Below are 21,688 nucleotides of genomic sequence, written 5' to 3'. Positions count from 1 at the left end.
CTTGAAATTATGATTTTATTTTAAGTACATGCGCATTTGATTTTGATGCATTCTGCAGAAAATAGCATGAAAAACAAACTAAATATGACATCAGGGCTAAGGTCGATTTGCATCTTGCGGGCCACGAGGACGGGTGGCAACGAGGAATGCGGTGCCCTGCAGAGGGGCCAATGAAAAGCAGAGCGGCCGTGGCTCCCGGCCGGCATAAAGAAGTCTCCTTGGCAGTAAAGCCGAGAGTCATGTGCCTCCATTTAAATGAGAAGGCGAGAAAGGAGGGAGAGAGACGGAGAAGGAGAAATACAGGCTGAGCTAAGAGGCCGGGGACGCTGCCAAGCCAAGACACTTGAGGAATGCAGCAGCAGCTCGGCCTCTGCAGTTAAACCATTACACTGACTGCTATCTGAGTCCACAGCTCCTCTCGCCCAGTCAGCAGGTCTCAGAGCAGCCTGACGACAGGTAACACGTCAGGAGAGGAACTGCACAAATCCAATCCAGACGTTTGGCCGTCGCCCGGCTCAGAGATTCCAGGGATATTTGAACTTGTTGTGTTTTCAGCCCCAAAGAGAGAGAGAGAGCATGCACATGTGTGCAGACTGCACATCGCTGCATGTGTGTTGAGCTGAAGCCAAATGAGCTTTGTCTGGTCTTGTTTGTGCAGTTGTGTAGTTGTGTAGTTGTGTGTGACTCCTGCAGCAGTTAGTTCATAAACACAGGCCTGTCAGCAGCTGCTGGTGATGTCATGTGGAACAGCACCACCTCCCTCCCTCACTATTTACAAGTCTTCAGACTTCAGCTCTGGCTGCACAAACACAGTGTGTGTGTCTGTGCATGTGCATGTGCGTGTGTGTGTGTGTGTGTGTCTTCCCCTCCATGTTTTCAGCTGCCACCACAGGACATTCCTCATCAACACGTTGTCCTCCTCCACCTCAGAGGGACCTGGAGCTGCTGCAGACCTGTGGACAGGAGCCGCCACAGTAAGTCTCATGACTCTGCTGCTAATCAATGCTAATGTGGCTAACAGAGGTTAGACAGAAGTTAAATGATAAACCACATGTTAGCTAGTTGTTCTAACTAGCCCTTCACAAGGTGTAGCCACTAATGACCTGCTAGTAACTTCATTATTTCAACATAACTTAAAATCTACTTTCAAATGAGCTAAATTACTGTTAGCTAGTTTACATTCAGAGGAATGTAGCTGCTTAGCTTATTAGCTGCTAGCATTTATTTAAGATAACAACTTAATTACATAGCTAAGTTCCTACTAGCTTGCTATGCTAATTCACATCCAGAGAGATGTATGATTAGCTTATTAGCCACTAGCATTAATTTACGATAACAACTTAATTACATAGCCAAATTCATGTTAGCTTGCTATGCTAATTCACATGCAGAGAGCTATATGATTAGCTTATTAGCTAGTAGCATTTCTAGATGACAACATTGGCTAGTATTCAATGTTAGCAGGCCATACTAGTTAAATTCAGAAAGACATAGCTGCTTAGCTTGTTAGCTAGTTTTATTCTTTTAAAATAACAATGAAAACTAAATAAAATAAATTGTTAAATCAACATTAGCTCGTAATGCTCATTCACATGCAGAGAGATGTAGCTGCTTAGCCTATTAGCTAGTGGATAAAAACAATGACAACTTAAATTAGTAGCTAGATTAATGTTAGCTAGCTATCGTGGTTATCTGTTTACATCCAGAAAGATGTTTTTAGCTTAGTGGCTTTTATTTAAGATGTTTTAGCAACTTTAATAAACAGCTAATGTTTGCTAGCATTATGAGTTAGCCAAAGTTATCAGATGATAATGTTAGCTACTAATAGCAAACATCACGTAGCCACTTAGCTAATTAGAAAGCTGCAGTAAAGCGTGGTTTCTGGATTAAAATGCTCCAATCCTGATAAATAAGTTTGGTTTAAAGTGTCGCACACAACATGTGATGATGTAAACAAACGATCTTATCACGCAATTGACTTTTTAAAGGAGAAACACAGCAAAGAGTTTATCACATGTTTGTATAATGTTGTCGTCAGAGGGAAAGAACGTCTGCAGTACTTTTCTGTGAGAGAAATGACATTTGCATAAACACACTGTTGTTTCTCAAGCTGTCAGCAGCCTGCAGAGGAAATACCGTGTGTGTGTGTGTGTGTGTCTGTGTGTGTCTGTGTGTGTTCAGTTCTGCCCATCGCACAGTGCTCACATACCAAAGTGAGAAGGGGGCACGGTTGTGTATTTTGATAACGGTTGGAAAATTCCTCTGCCCTCTCTTGGCTCGCTGCCTCACCCCCTGGCCTGTGCAGTATATCTTTCTGTGTTATTCGGACCTGAAACGTTGTCATGAGAGAGTTCAGCCGAGCGTCGGCGGCGGAGACGGGTCCCACGACAGGAAGCTCACTGGATTTTTCTGTTCCAGGATGTATATTAGAGCATCCCACGCATCTGGTGGGATAAGCACAGGGGATTGCAGGGACTCCCCTCGCGAACAGGATGACGACATTGCATTCATTGTTTTTCCTTGTTTTCCAGCTGGACCTCCAACCCTTCCTCTTTCTCTAAAGCCCCACATTAAAGTGTCTGCTGACTAAACACGATTTAAAGCCGCTCAGACAAGCTCCGGCAGAATCTTTATCACTAAAAGCGCCTGAGAAACACATTTTCTTGTAAGTAGATTGTTCCCCATTATCTGTTCTCACATGATTTTGGCTTGATTTTGTAGTTTAGGTGTTTGCTAACATGTGAGAGCTTGTCTTTTTCAGTCTTCTCTGCCGGGACAGGCCCCTGGTGCCATCAGTCATGTGAGACAAGCTTTATTGAACAGGTAAGTCAAATATTGATAATATACTCCTCAAAGTGACAGCGAAATTTATCAGAAAGGGAGGAAAAACACGGGGAACGCTTGCGATGACAGAACTGGAGCATCAGGTGACGAGAGCGAGTAGAAGCAGAACAGAAGGTGTCACATAGCTGTCTCCACCACATGATTTACAAATGCCTCACGCTCCCCCAGCATGTCTCACAGCTTTGTGACTGTAAAAACATAATGAGGAGCTCCATTTGTGCACTTGCAGGATTGTTTTTACGCTCCGGGGCACGTTGTCCCTGCCCTTGAGTGCTCGACGTCACTGTGGCGGGCGTGTTTCTCTAAAAACCAGCAGTCCATTGACAGAAAACTGCAGCCATTTGTTTACTTCTGCTCCTCAAATATGAGAATGTGCTGCGTTCCTCAACAGCTGTGCTGTTCTCAATGTGCAAGGACACAAGTTGGTTTATCAGCAGTGTTTAGACTGTCCTTGGGCTTTTATTGGGCTCCTAACACAAAAGCAAATAATCATGTGCAGACCCGCAGTTAAACAGAGGAAGCTTCCCTGTTTTTACGTGTGCACATTAATGGGACTATTGCCGAGCAGGAGGATTTATAACCAATCCTCTTTCATTAAACCACAAGTCCATATTTAATTCTAATAATCTGGTTTAAGTGGCAGAACGATGCACACGTGATCTCAGAAAGGATAAGGATGTGCACATGTCCCGACCGGCCAACACAATAACAGTTATATAAAGGAGCCTTGTGTTGTCTTGCAGCGTCAGCACTCATTTTAAAGGGACTGTTATATTGACCTATTAGCCTCGACGGTAAGTCTTTCATTGTCACACGCATGTGTGATACTTCAAAGCGCGGTGTAAACACTGATATGCCGCGGCAGCAGCAGCAGCCGTGATCACACTCTGTAAGAACTCAGAGAGAAGAGACGTAGCATCCAGCCTAATGACCGGTTTGCTGTGACAGAATAAAAAAAAACAGAGCGGTGTAAAGTATGGCTTATTGTTCCCGGCTCTCAGACGCAGTAATACCACGTTAGGTTGTGCCGGGCCACAGTTGGCGGTGCAGGATCAGACAGGCCGGCCAGCAGAGGGACTCAAAACATCCGATCGGCGCGGACCATCTGTGCCTGCTAGAATACAGATGGACCTCTCTCGCTGCACATTAAACCTCATCAGACACTCGCATGCTTCAATTTTCTCCTCAATGAATGGAAAGTAATAGCAGCCCCCCCCCCCTGCCGTCCCCTCCCACTTCCCTCGGTGAAGCAGGCGAATTAAAAGCGAGACCCAAACGTACAATCTTCCCGCTCATTCATTCTTCTCTCCGGACATGGATGAATCATTGAGAAGAAAAAGAAAGAGGCAGAGAGAGAGAGAGAGAACGGGGCTCTGTACCGTGTGTGTTTGTGTGTGTGGGGCTGGGGGATGCCTCCGCTCTGACCCCGTTTCCCCTGCGTTCGAGGCGGGCACGGGGGCATGCAGGCAAAATGAATTGGTTCCTGGGGCAAAGGGGGGTGCACCAATCAATGTCCAACCCCCAATCACCATCCATTTTCAGGCCCTGGCACTTCCTGGCATTGCTCTTTTTTTTTTTTAGGGAAGCAGGGTATTGATTACAGATTTACTCTTTAGCCAGTGGGGGGGGGCTTTCATTATTCACACGCAAACCTCTGTGTGTTGAAAATATTTGTAATAGTTGTGATTGCAAAGGGAAACCTTGTGTTCATTGCATAGTTTCACCCCTTGAATAAATCAACGCACAAAGAAGCACTAGATGTACAGAGGAAATTATTTTATCCCTTGAGTGAGAGGTTTTCTTTTAATGGGTAAAGGGCCAAAGTTCAGGTCACTTGGTATCTCAGCCTGAACTCCCCATGACAAAGATTTCTTACTTCTGGCGACTCTGTGAAATGAGAATAAGCACGGCTCAGTGCCTGACTGTACGGGGGGGGGGTACAAAGGGCGTCATTGTCACTTGTGGCGGCGTGTGGTCTCACACTTGGGAGTCAAAAGCCAGAGGGGGCGGAGCCACAGTGTGTCTTTAGCGGGACCTTCTACCTACTGTACGTGTGGGATTACTCCGACGTAAGCGTGGCGGCTCGATGATCCCAATAAATGCACAGCTGCCTAATTCTCCTCAGCTTACAAAGGAACAGTATCAAATCTGAGCCATGACGATCCATATTCATGGACAATCTGGGCTTATTATCGCTATTTATCCGTGAGGCTCGCAGTCTGTTTTCAGTGCAGGGATCTCTCAATGGGTTTAAGTGTTATCATTAAGCTGTTATCCCCTCACATTATCCCTGTTGTAGTTCGGAGCTGTCTGGGGCTCTGTGACCTCAGCTGGGTCCTCCCTTGTTCCTGGAGCAGATGTTAAAAAAGAGAGCGCACCCCCCAACCGCACACACACACACACACACACACCCCACACACACCCCTCTGCATTTGGGCTGTACGCACACACCATCCTGCCGCGCCTCCTCCCTCCACCCTGGCATCTAATTAGGCCTACAGCACAAAGACTCCCAGATGTCAGCGTCCTCCTGGCCTCCTTTGATTATATCCTTTCCACCCCACTGGCTGGCTTGCCGACAGGCTGGATGGCCGGCTGGGGGCCGTCGACGCGTGTCACCCTGCGTAGGTCAACACCGGACCGGTTTAACATATCAGTAATTGCTTTTGGTGTAAATCACAAGGAAACAGGAGGGAGGGAGGACAGTGGTGGACGTTGCAGAAAGGTCCTCAGAGCGTCATAAATATAAGTTAAAGGGGCATTTATTGTTGTAATGTGATGTATAATGTAAATATAAAAGGAGCATGGCGCTATTTTGATTTGGTCACCAAACCATGAACGATCTGTGCACAGTCAACAAGTCTGTCAATCACATCGCCTCGCTTCCATGAGCACTAACCAGTGGATACCTACTGGATGAGATGGCGATAACCAGTTATGTGACACATGAGCTGCTTTCAGACACTGAAGTCCGGAAACTTCCCTGAAACTTTCCAGAGGGGCTTAATGTGAGAACACAACGACGACCGATGAGCTGTAAACAAAAACACTCGTCTTTCCACAACAGAATTTATCACGTTCACGTCTGAAAACAGCTTTATTGGATAACTGAGGAACAAATGTTTCAACATGAACTGTTGCATAGTTTTAAAATCGCGTCAAACATAAGGAAAATAAACACTTAGACGTCTTAAGAAAGATAAGAAATAAACCTACATTTTTGTTGCATTTTAAACCTTGTATACGCAGTTAAATTAATTAAATTACAGCACCTACTGAACTGGTCTGATTTGCATAGCGAGTGTCATTTGGTGTGTTTAACTGAGGTCGGAGTTCTCCCGTGTTTTATCGCCTGCCGTTATCCGAACGCCCCTGATATCTGCCGCTTAATGTGTTTGCTTAATCTTTATCACTTCCGATCCATCCTACCTCACCCCTCACACTCTGTATACCCTGAGGAAAGTGGATTCTGTGTTTTCCACACTGACTCATGGGCAATCAGGATCACTGCTTTAATCCCTTTTAATCATTTACTCGCTATTTCCTATAATCTCCCCCCTATCTGTGCATTCAGGGGAAGACGAGGGCTTTGCTTCCTCCTCTGATCTGCAGCGGAAAGTGACCAAACTGACATGCAATCAAAATAATAGTCCAGACTATTTCATCTGATGCAACACACATGCACAATTAGCGATTACAAAGCCAGAGAGAGAGGGAGAGGCAGGAGTCGGATGTTTCTGTGTCATTAAAGACACGGCCGCTCACATCCTGTTCACTGATTAGACAACTTCCTTCTACACCAGATAACCCCGGGGTATTCAGAAATGGGGGCAGGAGATGAGATGGTGGTGCTGTGTGTAGAAACGCGAGCGTCTGATCCCGCGTGCAATCCGTCGCTCGCGGCTCCGTGTCAATAAGTTTGGACTTTGCAGATTGGCAGTGGATGGAACGTGTCATGTTGATGTGAGGGGCTGTTTGACGTGTGCCGTCACGCTGCTGAAGCTGGAGACAGGGTGTAGCAGACGCAGCCCACAGCGGCTGCAGGAAGGGGACTTTGGGGAGGCTGCTCGGGGAGCGCGCTTGCATAAGTAGGTTTGTGAGGCGAGTAATCGGGATGACCTGGAAATAAAAATAGGATAAAAACAGTTCAGGCTCATTCTGAAATTTGACAGTTGCATAACTTAGCAGACCTGCAGTAAATCACTTTAAGCTGAAGGTGTCATGAGATGATTCTACATGGTTTTCTATGGGCTTCAAATATAACTTACATAATTATTTTTATTTGAAACACTGTGAAAAAAGATATTTAATGAAAATGCCCAAAAAACACTTGAAGAAAAACCCTGTATTTACTATAAATAAGTTAAATTAATAATCTCTTTTAAAATAATTCATTCCAATCTGATTAAAGTAGATTGTGGTATTATCTCTATTTCAGTTACATAAGACACACACAGGCATACATGCACGTGATAACACAAGTTTATCGTACGGACAAGGTCCCTGACCCCTGAGGCGTCCATCAGCTGACCTTTGACCCCGTCCTCACCAATAAGGAAGTGCTGTGCTTACTCTGTGCACCGGCACAGTGAGTCTAAACCCTGCGAGCTCTTTGTAAAGGAGTAGTATGCGTGAAGTGAAGTGTTTATCTTCTGCTGTGGCCTCAGTCGGGCCAGGTCGGACTGGTTCCCAGCGCTGTTTGCAGAGGCCTAGAAAAACAAAAAGGGCTGAAGCTCTGGGTTCAGGGCTGGGTTTGGAGGGTGGGGTGCCTGGGTGACGCCGAGAGCAAGCGGCAAGATCCAGCTGGAGCTGTGGGATCGCAGAGTCCCGCCAGAGGAGAGGTCTGCACTTCCACTCGCACTCCAGCGTTTCAGTTGGAGTCGCTGCTGCTCCCGTACTTGGACTCTGTTCTCATGTAAAAAGGTGAAAGCCCTCCTCACAGCGGAAACGTGACCTGCCGGACATTCAGCTCGTCCCTTGTTGACTTTCTCCCTCTCTCCCTTTGTGCTGCACTCCTCCCCCTTTCCTCCTCTCCTCCCTCCAGGGCCTCCCAGGTGTGTGGATCGCTGCAGGGCACCATGAACAGACACCTGGAGAGCAGGGAGCAGTTAAAGAGATTGTCTCTTGACAGCGGCCTGACGGTAAGTCACCCCTCTGCACTCACACTGTTTGTTAGACTGGTCATTTTAACAGGAAACACACATGGTTGGAATGTTCTCGCTTGAAATTTGAAGTTTCCTGCATCTTAAAAATGACGGAAATCATAACAGACTTTCGCAGGAAACACATTTCTACTTTCAAATGAGGTTTTCCACTGCATCTTTAACCTTTTTAATGGTGTTGTCTTTTGGACTCTGCTGTCATGGCTGTGGTTTGTTTGGACTTCATTTCCCAGAGTTCCCTTGTTCTGTTCAAGGTTCTGCAGGTGGCTTTTCTCTTCTATCAATCAGACTGTAAAGAAAACTGTTCAGATTCAAGTGTTGACTCCACAGACGTATACAGACACATCCAGGGGTCAAAGGCAGAGAGAGGAGAAACAGCCCCCCCCCCCTGTCGTTCACTTCCTTTGTGAAACACAGTAGCCGCCTGTGATTGACAGGCTTATCTCCACGCTGCGCCGCTCTCAGGAATCACAGGAGTGGAAACTTGTTTTTGCTCAGGGTTAACTGAAGGTGAATCTGCTCGCAAGTGCCTCTTTGAAATGTCAAGTGCAGCCATACAGTGGCTGGAGTGTTGTGTCTGCTCGGGAGTAAAGAGGCTTAATACACCCCCGCCTGCACCGATCCGCACCCCCCAGGTGCATGGTACCGTACGGTCACTGCACAGGAAACAGGGAATCACGATGAAACAGCGTTTTGATACGAGGAAATGCGTTTAGAGGTTTTCGTATATTTCTAGAGTTGTACACGTTACTGACTATGAGGCTTTAATGGATGCTCATATTTCCTCCTCTGATCCAGATGTCAAAGATACCATATCTCCCCACTGGATCCCAGAAAGGCATCCTGGGAAATGTAGGAAAATTGATGAACCACAGACCGAGAAATTAAATCGTAATCGTTCCTCACTTGTAACTGACAGAACATCAACATTTAATCTCGCTGTTGATTTTTCTTGTGGGATTCGGGACAAGCCTGCCGATCACTTCCTGCTCTAACAGCGACATGAAAGTGAATGCGGAAGGAGCAGTGACACACTTGAATCCTCCCGGCGAGACCAGACGCTCCCTCGCTGATAATTTATTCACAGCGGTTTATCTTTGTGAATGTTTAACTTCAGCTCGGCGGCAGACGATCACACGCTGATCGAGGTTTTTCTCCTCTGGTGCCTGTGTGAGTCATTAAGACTTTTTCCCGAACGTTATCAGCTCTCAGTTGATGCGAGATACGCTGCAGCTTTAATTGCTGTAATTGGAAACACGGCGACCTGATTCACTGTGAGACTCAAACTAGGTCATATTTGTGATATGGGTTTATGATTCAACATGCTCACATTTGTCCACTCAACTATCCATGCATGCAGCGTTTTTTCTCTCCTCTCTTGTGCACTTTCTCCTCCTCTTCACTCCTCACAGCCTCTTCGTCTTGTTTAATCTTTTCCCTCTTCCTCTGCACTCGCTCCTTCTCTAATGATTTATTCTCACTCGGGGCAGCGGGAGCATACGGGCGCTGGGCTGTTTTAATAGTGGGACATGAGGACGCCCAGAGCGGTTTTGGTAAAGGTCCAGCATGGATCTGGTGGCAGTGTGCAGATTTGATTCCATCGCATGGAGAGTGCTCATTGGTTTGGTTTAACTCTGAAGTTGAAGATGAAATTTGTCTTTTTGGTGTCAGGAAAAACAGATTCCCTGTCAAAACGGATTCATTTTTCATTGTCAGAGTAATGCCTTATTCGGAATAATACCATCAGTGTCTGTGGTCAAATGAGCCTTTGAGTTTGAGGCCACTGAGTTTAACTTTGTCTCTACACCAGCCTGCGTCCCCCGCCCCCTCGTCTCCGATGTGGGACATGATGTCGATGGCCCTCGTGGCCCCGCTGGCCCTGGCACAGATAAACCCACTGTCCTGTAAACACTCCTCTTCCTGGAAGGATATGAGCCTCAGATACATTTATTTTTTCAGGCATCTGAGAAAACACACTAGCTCTGGTTTCTGACATTCCGTCAGACGACAGGCATGAGCGTCCCCGCTCTGCTTTTCACTTTTCACCTGCGATCAGTCGTCTTAATCGACGTGAAGCGGAGGCACGTCTGCAGACACGTCACCCCTCTGTGATACTTCTGCTCAAGCAAGATTTCACGCAAAATCATCTTCCTTGTTTTGTCATTTTCACACATCTTAGGGATTCCCTGTGTTTCGCGGCTCCTTCAGATGACGATTCGTCCACCGGGGAGACGCTTGACAGACTTTCACTTCACACCAGCATGAAAAACTGGAGTCAAAATACCATATGTCAGCTGAGGAGCAGGTAAAATATTTATGTCTGCTCTTCTTTGGGTGGATTACACGGCCCAGCCTCATACAAAGCTTCTATCAATCGTCTGCGGGTAATTTGGTGAACGCGGAGCTTGAATGTCAGTCTGGACGACCACCTCACACATGTATAATGCATCGAGTCGGCATATGCTTCCTGAATGTATGCAGGCGAGGTTTAAGGGAATTTTCCTGGGTGTGTTAAAGCTGCTCAAAGCCACAGGCCCCATTCACATAAGTAATTGGCTCTTGTGTACATTTATGTGTGCGTGGATGCTCGGTCAGCGTTGTCACAATTTATTGATGCGTTTCATCACGGCGCTCCTCTCCTGTGACGGGAAATAGGTTGAGTTGGACGCTGTAATCTGGATCAGGTTGTGCGCAGCGAGGGCCGAGGGTAGCGGCACAAACCGCAGCGCGTCTGAGTAACTGGGGCACCATTTGCATTACATAACGTGCTGTGTTGCTGGGCTGATTCTGTGCCTCTATTTATTTTTATCATTTGATGCTCGCCCGCCCGCGGATGAGACTCTCTTCGTCATGCAGGGATGTGCACGGTGAGCCCGATGGCCGTGGACGGGCTGCGAGCTGCTGCTAGCTGCTGCCAGCCAGCTTTAACTAGGTCACCGCAGACGCTCTGTCAGGGGTCTGTCCTGTGCAGCAGAGGCTATCACAGGAGTTCACTTCAAAACACTACAGAGGTAAATACCCGCAAAAGTGGAAAGAACGCTGGAAAATAACAGATTTGTAGACGAGGAGTGTGCGAAGAATCTCATTCAGACGCATAAGAATAGATCACAAATGGGTGAAAACAATTAATGTAGTTATATAATGAATTAGTTTAGAGCCAAGGGGAGTTGACGCCACGTTTCTTTACGTTCTTGTTTCCCAGTAACATCACACAAACTTGGGATTGGGTTTGGAAGCAACCTGTAGTTCGCCTTGTTTCTCGGCAGGTCGCTAATGGTCCAATCTGACACGGTGACCGTTCTCTCAGATGAAATATCTCCCAGTCTGACCGAGTGTCACCTCAAGGATCCTTACATCACTGAGCGCGTGTCCTTATTTCCTCCCCACGCTCTTCCTCTCGCCAACATTTAGAACGTGCGCATCGGTGCAATCACGCTCAGAGATAATTGATAACAAAAGGCCAAATTGAAAACGCTCTGCAGGGGACGTTAATAATCAAATGCTCCACATTAGCGATTTTACGCCTGCTGCATAGTTGTGAGTTGTGTTGAATGAGCAGCATGTGGTCGTGCTTTCCTGTTTATCTCCAAAGTATTTGGGTTTAGCTAAATCCCCCTGGCTTTTGTCAAACCTCCTCCTCCTCCTCATGGTGTTTTTATGAGCTGATTCGCTGCCACGCTGTCGTATCAGACTGCAACTTGTTCCTCTGGCAAAAGTGAGACGATAAACTCGTCCCAGAAACCAGCCTCAGAACAGACAAATGAGTTTCTGCTAAATTGAAGTGCAAATGAATGAGACGGTAGAAGCCCACACGGAGTAAGTTTGGCAGGATTGTGTTTCCTCTTCTCTTCTCCCCCCACAGCCCATTACAGAGAGGGGTCGTAAAACCGAGCAGGGGAGTAAACCCTGTTGCTGGATGGGAAGAAACACTCTGGCTAATCTGATTGGCTCCCACGTCGCCAGGCAGGCAAACGGAGAAGTTTGATATTATTACTGAGCGGCTCAAACTAATTGAGTGTAATTGTACAGTAGAAATCCGGTGACAATGCCGTCCTCAGCGCGGGCCCCGTTCTCACGCCATGTGTATTCCAGGCCGGGGACGAGTGCTCGCCCAGTGCTCACTCACTGTGTCAGCTCGATTCTTGAGTTACTGGCGTTGAGTGTGCTTCTGAGGCTGATTGGACGATTTGGGTGGGAGCCAGTTACATAAAAAGATTTAGATTCCTCTCTGCGCCGCCTCCTCCTCCCTCCTTTTCTCTCACACTTCATCCCCGGCGTTTCAATGAAAGTTTCTCAGCAGGGGTGTACCAGCCTCCGGCCAGGTCTCTGACAGCTCCCTCAGTGTGCAGGTGACATACCACACATACCTGGGCTCACCGCGTGGGTAGCCACGGGGCCACGGGGTGTGGGAACCCAGCAAACTCTTGGACTTGGGAGAAGTGGCATTTTTTATCCTCCTTGTCTCATGGGAACCGTCTCCTCTGTCACGAGCCCAGCGAGGAGCAATTACAACCTTGGCTTTTCCAGAGACTCCAGTCTGAAAGCCTGCAGCTTCCCTCATAACCAACCACACGCTGTGGATAAGACTGAGCGGCCTCCATCCGCTTGTAAAATTGGTTTAATAATTGTCGAGGCTGTTTTGATTTGAGCCACTCGTCTGTTTTTCCAACCTCCCAGTAACTAGGATTTGGCAGTACCCCGGTTAATACCTCGCCTGTGTTTTTATTAGAGCAATTATATGATATTTTATAGATGTCACCATCACGTGTTGTGGAGTTACACGCTTCTCTCATTTCCTCGATCAGCCGTCTGCACAACGTGGTGTCAGAAATGGGTTTTCTGGCCTTTGCAGAGTTTTGAGATTTATTTCAGGTGAGTGAAGCGAGAGATTTGCCGCCGGTGCTACCGAGCGTTCTAGCTGACCTGCTCACTCTCAGCCTGGCATGTGAACCGTCTCTGTTGGATGCCACTGACGTGCTGATGTGGGCTAATGTGCGTGAAATCTCTGACTCATGTCACAAGTTGCATGTATGTCGCGTGGCTGAGTAATGGCGGCTCTGAAACATAAAAATTGCATTTGGGTGATGTTGTAAAACGCTGTTATCTTGTGTGTCAGAGGGTTTATACCAGGTCGCTTAATCAGAGACACTTTAATAATCAGTCGGCGAGTAAAAAGCAAAGCTTCTGGGTCAGATCCAAACTGATAGAGGAGGCTCTTTACTCGGGTGTGCCCCCTCTCACCCGGGGCCCCGTGCCAGCTCTTATAATTGGACGTCCATTTGCCCCTCGTCCAATGAAACCATCCTTTATGCGCCAATTACAGACAATCTCTTCTTCCAATCACGATGGAGATCAAAGTTGATAGCGGCGGGAGTCACATGCGTTGTCACCCCAATCTCCATGCACCTTGTGGTTTCCCTCAAAAGAGGCTGGCACCAGAGAACACAGAGAGCTTGTGAGAGGCCGCTGGTACCTCCACCAGCGTGTCCTCACATTTACTCTGGAGGTTTGTCCCGATTAAAGAGAGGCACACAAGCCGCTGAATAAATTAGTTGTTGTTCAGCTCGGAGGGAGACGACACAATGCGTATTTGATTTGGAATAAAGCTTTGATTATATCCGTTTTACACACAAAGCTGCAGGAGACAGTGTGATCGCATCACATGGGCACACTTTTCCCAGAAGAAGCTGTAAATGTCGTTTTCTTGTGACTGTGATTCATGATCAAAAACAAAAAACCCATTGAAGTGGTGATGTATTAATTTATAGGGCATAAAACTTAAAGGTCATGTTTCTTTAGCGGCGGCACAAAGAGACAGTGTTTCCTCAAACAGGTGAAGATAATAAACAGCATCTTAAACTGAACTGGAAAAGTTTTATAACCATGCAAAGCTAAGATTAAAGATTTGCACCAATTAAAAACTATGAAGACTGCAGATGAAAATTAGCTCCATGCATCACGGTAACCTCTTTTGATTAAAACAAAGAATATTAGGAGTAAACCAGCTGCTGTTGCTTTGTATGTTTTATTTATCTGTAGTGAAACATCCAAATTTAACGCTAGAAAATGGAAATGAACAAATCTTGCGACTAAATGTTACATCCACACCAAATATAAATGGTTTGGGTTAAATTTCAAATATGTGAAGTCACGTTTATAAGGATTACTACGAAGGAACACTCTTTTCTCATTATTATTATTATTATTTTATGGCACATTATATGAATAGTTCATGCACTTGCTGGGTTGAAATGGAGGCCTGTCTCAGCTGGGAAACATGAAACGAGATCCAAACCCAGTGGTGAGTAGTTCTCATCCCAGGGCGTTCACCCCGTCCACCTGCCATGGAAACTCCGTCTCCACCGAGGGATGTTTGTTTATCGTGTGCAGTCGAGGCTCCAGCTCTGGATGCCACACTGGCACTGCAGGTTCGAGCGTGAACGAGGCGAAACTGGCAGAGGGTGGCTAACAGGATTGGACGTGCAGATTAAGACCAGGGGGAGCGGCAGGAAGAGGAGGGGCTGCATCTGTCAGCGAAGGGAAGCCCACCTCCTCACCTTGCAGCTGGGGCGGGACGGGCTCGCTCCGTGGCCTCCTGGCAGGGACCGGGCGTGGGCGCGAGAGGCAGAAGGTGGTGCGGTGGCGAGCGTGTCCTGCCTTTTCTTCTTGCACAGAGGGCGCCCTGTGATCCTCCTCATCAGGCGAGGAGCCAGACGCTCAGCTGGGATGTGAGGAAGCTCTTTCATGCTCGGTGTTTCTCCGAGACGAGCTGCAAATGTGGGGGAACAAGGATTGTTGTTGTGTTTACTGATGCTGATGTCGGTGTTAAAGCAAAGACACACAGTAGATTAATAATATGTCAGTATTTTGTAGAAGCTCGCTAAAATGTAGACATGAAGGCACATGTTTTCTGTATTTTACTTATAATTTTCGTTTTTGGTTATTAGCCATATGTCTGTGAAGACTTGTCTCCATAATAAACATATAAGCCGAATTTCTCCTTCAACCATTACTCGTGTAACCACGGCCCCAGGTGCATTTTTAGTAACTACAGTCATCGTGTATCTTCAGCTTGAAACTTCGTCTGAACGCCTCCTGCGTCAGTAACGATGCAGGACAGAAGACGAGTGTTTTGCTCTTCTTGGCATCGATCCTAACTTCTCATTCCACTTGTCCAGGACTCTGTGTCGCTCGGTGGTCCCGGGAAGTGACGTAATGACCCGGAATTCTCTTCCTGCCGAGTCCGGGGGAAAATATTTACATGTTTCTGCATTAGCTCGGACCGCTGGGTATATAAAACTAACATCATATACGCCTCCACATAAGTGCTGAGGCCCCGCTTGTTTGTTTTGATCCAGGTTGATAGATGAAGGCAGAGTGCGTGCCAGCATGTGCGTGAATATGTGGATGTGTGCGCACACGCATTGGCATGTGTTTGAGTATTTTCCCGAATACTTATATAGGGCTTGTTACCACACATGTGCGTGCCTGAGGAGACTGTGAGATTCAAAATACGAGACTTCCAGGTGATAGTCTCACCCGACGCAGGCTGCGCTGGACGGGCGTGTGCGGTGAGATCCGACCAGGTGTTCACAGAGGAGGGGCGCTTCCTCGCACCTGGTGACCTCCCTGCTTTTAAAGGGTTATGGGTTCAAACTAAAAGGGTTGGGGGGGGGGGGGGGCGGGGGGTTACGACCTGGATTTAATTGTCAGCACATTCTCACAAACATTGATGCAACCGAGGAGGAATTTCAGTGGTGTATAATTGACAAATAGTTTCTAACTTGACGAATGATTTAATGATTGAAGGCCCAAACTTTAATGGCTTCTTCCCTCAGCGCTTCCGCATCTTTGCACCATGTTTCATGGTGATTTGTCAGAGGTTTTATTGTAATCATGCAGAGAAACAAACAAACAAACAGACAGGGGTGGAAACATAACCTCCTCCTTTGGCAGAGGTAATAAATGCCCTTGATTTATTATATTTATATTATCTTACCATTATTCTAATTAAAGCTTTGACAAATGGTCTCATTTGCTAAAGATGTTTTCCCCAAATACTCTAATTCAATTTTCCGTCCACCCCAGACCTAAATCATTATGTGGGCATTAGTGTCACGATGCCTCCTCACTGACGAATGAAGCGTCCCTGAATTGCCAAAAGATGCATTATGAAAATCTTTATATCATAGACGTGTGATAGAATGGTCGTTATGATCTCTGCACGGACTGGTTAACTGCTTTAAATAGGTTTGATGCACGGCTGACTGGGGGCATTAGCTTCAGTCCAGTCACTCATGAATGTGAAAACCACACAATAGATTTCAAAGTAATTATCTATTTAATGAAGGAGCGGGCGGAACCTGCTTTGATGGAAATCACTTAGTCAGTGGGAGGAATGTATTCCAGGCAGGGCGCTGATCTTAACACCTGCATCACCTCAGCCCGCTCCACGTGGCCCGACCGCTGTGCGTCGTCATAAATTCCTCAGCGAGGCTTGGCGAGCGTTCTGCCGACTGACGGGTTTGTAAACAGCGTTTGAGGAGGACGCCACGGGCTTAAATAGGTCAGTGGGAGCAGAGAATTCCCACTCGAGGATAAGTTTCATGCTGAATTCATCATAAAACCTTTAATGCTGCACCATAAGTGAGTTCCACCTTCATTTTGGCGACTTCATGACATGTCTGTCAGCTTAAAAACTTAAGATGCTGATGTTGGTGGATATTTTAGGAGCAAATTATCATAATGCTCTTGTAAAAGCTCAAATAAGAATTGAAATGTTCCAACCATTTACTCTAAAGATGGAAACATTTTAGTATGTTCTATATTTACAGGCTTTTGCTTAACCTCACTTCGTTTATTCTTTATAAATGCACAAAGTTTTCCGTACACAGCTATTGTTTGGGAACCATCCACCCCAGAATAATTTCTGCCTGGTCAGAAAACAAGCGAAACAATCCACGTCGACGAAAAATAAACAAAAATTGATTTCAGTGGATATTTTAAGCAGAAATGTGACAGCGTCTCCAAGAGCTGCTTCGCCTGGTTTTTCCATCCTGAAGCCGAGAACTGTCATTATCTATTGTGCAGCGTCCTGGACCGCACCAATGTGAACGCAACACAACGTGCAATCTGAGGTTCACAGCTCATTCTCTGCGTCTCCCTCAAGATGTGTGTGTTTGCAGTCGGTGGTGAGCTCTGATTCATTAGCTTGGGAACAGCACTTGAGTTTCTTCACATGATCTTTTTCTTCTCTGCATCATTCACTAGCTGTTCTGCTGTTCTGCTCAAATGACCTGACCTTTATTGTCAGGAAATTGTCGAAAGAAACACGAGCACCTTAAAGTGAGATGTATGGAAACGCCTGGTCCCTCTTCTATCCGTCATCAAATCATGTATAGAGCAGCACAGAGCAGCTGCTTGGAGATCCCTCTCTTTTCCTGCCCGAGTCGCAGAGCGTGCTTGACTTCGACCTGACTCGCTGCGCTCACCATGAGACAGAAAAATACTCCCGAGGCAAATGTCAAGGAGTTTTGATTCTGCTGCACGAACACGCACGCACACTTCCTGCTGCCAAGTCTTTTCTTTACATCGCTGTGGAAGTCTGACTGTGTGAGCGACAGCAGCAGCAGCAGCAGCAGCAGCAGCAGTGACAGTGATAGTGAGGAGGACTGTGCAGATGCGACTCAGTGTGAGTTTCAAGCGGATAACGTGGAGTCTGAATCGTCTCCCTCTTCTGTCTTGTTAATGTTTTATGTCTTTGCACTGATGCACGAATACAAACCTCACACACAAACACAGAAAAACAATAACAACACACACAAACACACACTCCGCTGAGCGGGAAACCGAAAAGTGGTCATGCCCAGGTGATTTAATCTGACTTGACTCGCTGTTTAAATATTGACAAGAGCTGAGGTGGCCTGGCTGAGCAGAGAGGAGAATTCAGACGAGGCTGCACGGCTGCCTGCTGCATCATCACGCCAACACACACACACACACACACACACACACACAACAAAGCCAAGTGGAAACACACACATGCACACAGTGGCAGGCAGCAGCTGAGACGCAGCAAGGCGGTTAGGGCAGAAGTGGGGAACGAAGCGGAAGAAGAGGAAGACAAACAGAGGAGGAAGAGTGGGACGCAGGATGAGCCAGTTCGTGGACCACGGCGTCGTGTGCGGGAGGATTCGAAACCTTCCCCTGCTGGAGCTGCTGGCGGTGAGTCTGGGTCCGCACCTTCCTGCCCTGCATCTGTGGAGGAGGTATCTGGGACAGGCTGCGTGGAGCTGGAAGTGGGTCTGACTGGGCGGTAATCAGGCTAACATCCTGCCCTCCAGTCCGCCCCAAATCCACCACCAGTGCGTCGCCTGTGCCCCAGACTGGAGACAGGAACTGCCCAGGGTTAGAGGTGCAGGTGGTGGATGTGGAAGGGAAAGTGAGGAACCAATTGTGTGTTTGCAGCGTTTGCACTTTTTAGTTGCATGCATCTCTATATCTGTGGTTATGTGGAATATGCAATGTGTTGTCATACTTATCTCATGCTTTTATATTATTTTTTTGCAGCCTCCAGCTTCTAAAATATACAGTAGTTTGTTTTTTTATTGTTTCTTGCCCAAATCAAGAAATTTAATACATCACCTTGTGCTTTTTTCACAGTTTTTTCACATTTCGTTGTCAAAAAACAAATCTACAGGGTAAATAATGGTTTTTCAGAGGCCCGGCTCTGCTTTTGGAGCTGTCACCGAACATGTCAATGCCTCTCACGTGTATAGGAATGTTAGTTTGTGTATGTGTGTGTGTGTGTGTAGTTTCCAGAGTGTGTGATCCTACCGTGTTCCATATGTAGGTCAGTAGCCGACAAGCTGCGACTGCAACTAATTACATGCGAGATTTGAGCTTGTTTCATGTTTCCGATCAGAATCTGGGGACCTGCCTGTCGTCTGCGAATTTACCCAGAATGCTTGAGTTTGATTGTGAGATTTGACTTATTATTATAGGACTTCCATGATGTACAGTATGTGCTTTATGACTGGGGGGGAGGTGAAAACATTGGAACATGTGGCAACAGCCAGATCTAAAAATATCCCATAGGTCTGTGCACGCTTTGGTGCGCCAGCGTTTGATCCACGACTTCTCTTCTGGTTTTTGGGTTAGTTTTTATTTGTTGGCGCGAGACTTTAAGACAGAAAGTGATTTGTTCTCCTCTGGAGACATATCACAAGATAAAAAAAAAGGAAAATGGAATATTTCAGCGATGATTTCCCCCCCTTTTCATCTCTATCTTCATGCTTCTCTCCCTCTTCTTCTGAATTATGGAGCCGGAGGTGTTTCGGGGAGATCCAGGGGTTCTCTGCCTCGGCCACCGCACGGACACAATTATGCAGACAAATGTCTCCGCCGAGCTCCGAGACTCCATATATCCTTTATCTAATTACATTAACAGGAGCCGGATAGTGACTAATGGCTCGTCGAGGAGGAGGAGGAGGAGGAGGGAGAAACACACAACGAGGAGCTGGAGAGGCCCGGGATGCATGATTGCATTTTTCCATCCTATTTCACTCCCTCGCTCCTCCTCGTGCCCAGATCAGTCCCCGTGCTCGGTTAAGAAATCCCCCCCGAACAACCCCAAACCTCACACACACACACACACACACACTCACACACTGACCCACTGAGCCTTTTTCCAGCCTGAAAGACTTCTGCGCAGCAAAAACACATCTTTACTTCTTTTTCCCCGAGCATTATGGGGGATGTTCTCCTCCGTCCATCATATTCCTGCAACTCTGGCAGCTCCCAAAGCTTCAGTTCAAACAACGAGTCTCTTCCCTGTAAACATTGCTTTTCAGTGCGAGCTGAATGAAAGAGGTGCGTGCACTGGAGCCACAAGCGAAAGTGGACGTTTTGTGTTCTGCTTGGCATGAGAAGCACCTTCCGAGTCCAGGAGTGCTTTTTCTTTATCGGCCCTCAGTCGGCCGGGCAAGCGCTGCCAAAACAAAGGCCTTCTCAACCTCCCGACGGCCATAGTAAAATATGAAAAATAAAATAAAGAGCCAAGGTCTCTGCTCGTGTCTGCAAATATCTTCTTAAGAAAAGCACACAGGTGGTTTCACATGTTTCAGTCTTTCACTCCCACCACCACGAGGTTATGTTTCCACCCGTCTGTTTGTATGTGTGTCAGCAGGATTACGCAAAAAGCCACTGAACAGATTTCCATGAAACTTGGTGGAAGGATGAGACAAGAGCCAAAGAAAAACTAATTAAAGTCTGGGGGCGGATCCAGGAAATTTTTATAGGGATGTTCTTTTGACATTTTCCCTAATTTCCCAGGGAATAATTCATGGATCTTGATGAAGAAAATCAGGCGTGTTTACTGCGTGTGCAATTTGGTGCAGCTTAATCGTGTCTAAGGGGACGGTGGGGCCTTGAAGGATGGCACTGTGGTGTATTGTTAATGGTTTGAATCCCGTTTCAGCCAGGGTTCTTCCTGTGTTTGCACCTATGTCTGCGTGGGTTTTCTCCGGCTTCGTCCCTCAGTCCAAAGACACTCAGTTTGGCTGATTGGAGACTTAGAAGCTGTGGGTGGTAGTTTGTCACTTCCTGCACATTGCTCTTGTCTGCTCATTAAAATACATTATATACTGCATGAGAACACTGATGGTTTAATAATAAGGATACTGTAGTTGTTGTTGTGTCTACCCTCCTGTCTCTCTCTCCGTGGTCAGTGAATGAAGCAGGTGTCAGTTGGTTTCCTGTTTTTCCCTGAGAGGTTTGCACCCGGGCTTACAGGAGCTCAGCAGTCTGCTGGCTCACATTACTTTATGCTAATATCCCCCAGCTGCAACCTGCACCACCCTCCTGCTTCTCTGTCTGTCTCTCACGCACACACACACCGAAGAACACACTCTCACGAGCCCCCGGGACAGTCGCGGGAGGGCTGTGAAAAGGAAGCAGAGATGATTAATTAACTCTGCCCTCATTTTGATAGCGCCTTATTGGCTTTCAACAGCCGAAATTCAGCTTCAGAGCTTTGCATACATTACCCTCCCTCCACCGACGCCACCACAACAACGGCTATACCGCACAAAACAGACACACAAACGTACTGATATCAAGGTCAGGTTGATGGTGGAAAAAGTTGTCTGGAGCGCGGTGTTGGTTTTGGCGTGTGTGGTTTTTCCACTAATGAGAAAGACGCTGACGAACACACAGACGGCTGACACATAGCGACACGGACACAATGAGCTAATCACGGGATCTAATGAAGAGCAGGTGAATGATCTGGTTCGTCCGTCTTTCACAAAGCTCATCCCTGTTCTGCTGCTCGTAAATCTATGGGAATATGTCAGGTTGTTGTTTCTGGCACAAACACAAACGCACACACGCACAGATACATGATTATCTGATGAATCAATACCGTGACTTGTCACAGGAAGCCAGTTGTCGTGAAAAATGCTGTTGCCTAATTTCTTTGGAAGAGTCGATGAGTTTCGGTAGCGTGAGTCATTTACGAGAAACCTTTTCCTCCTTTATTACTCAATATTACATGAACAATACAACTTGATTAATTGCGACGAACCACAAAATCCACTAAAACAACACCACAGAACATGTTGTAGTCTTCATCCAAACCAAACTATGATCCTTGCTGTGGATCTGCAGTTTTCAGGGCCCGTTGT

At 46.8% G+C, this 21,688-nt stretch overlaps 1 protein-coding gene across 6 annotated transcripts in view; it reads left to right on the top strand.

Annotated features, from left to right (window-relative positions):
• Window positions 1-787: 787 nt before the first annotated feature.
• The window catches only part of LOC117773855 (nck-associated protein 5-like), a 105,616-nt gene continuing 84,715 nt past the window's right edge, over window positions 788-21,688 (top strand). For 3 of the 6 annotated variants that reach the window (XM_034605645.1, XM_034605654.1, XM_034605617.1), the window contains exon 1: window positions 18,057-18,230. In XM_034605645.1, coding sequence (XP_034461536.1) covers window positions 18,159-18,230 — 72 coding nt within the window. In that variant the 5' untranslated portion in view covers window positions 18,057-18,158. Of the gene's footprint in view, window positions 975-2,531; window positions 2,666-2,761; window positions 2,824-7,511; window positions 7,768-7,888; window positions 7,986-10,185; window positions 10,312-18,056; window positions 18,231-21,688 lie in introns of those variants that run through there. The other 3 variants (XM_034605634.1, XM_034605626.1, XM_034605676.1) reach the window with 3 other exon arrangements.

This window comes from Hippoglossus hippoglossus, chromosome 2 (genome assembly GCF_009819705.1).
Source record: "Hippoglossus hippoglossus isolate fHipHip1 chromosome 2, fHipHip1.pri, whole genome shotgun sequence".
NCBI lineage: Eukaryota > Metazoa > Chordata > Actinopteri > Pleuronectiformes > Pleuronectidae > Hippoglossus > Hippoglossus hippoglossus.
This window is presented reverse-complemented; position numbering and strand designations above follow the sequence as displayed.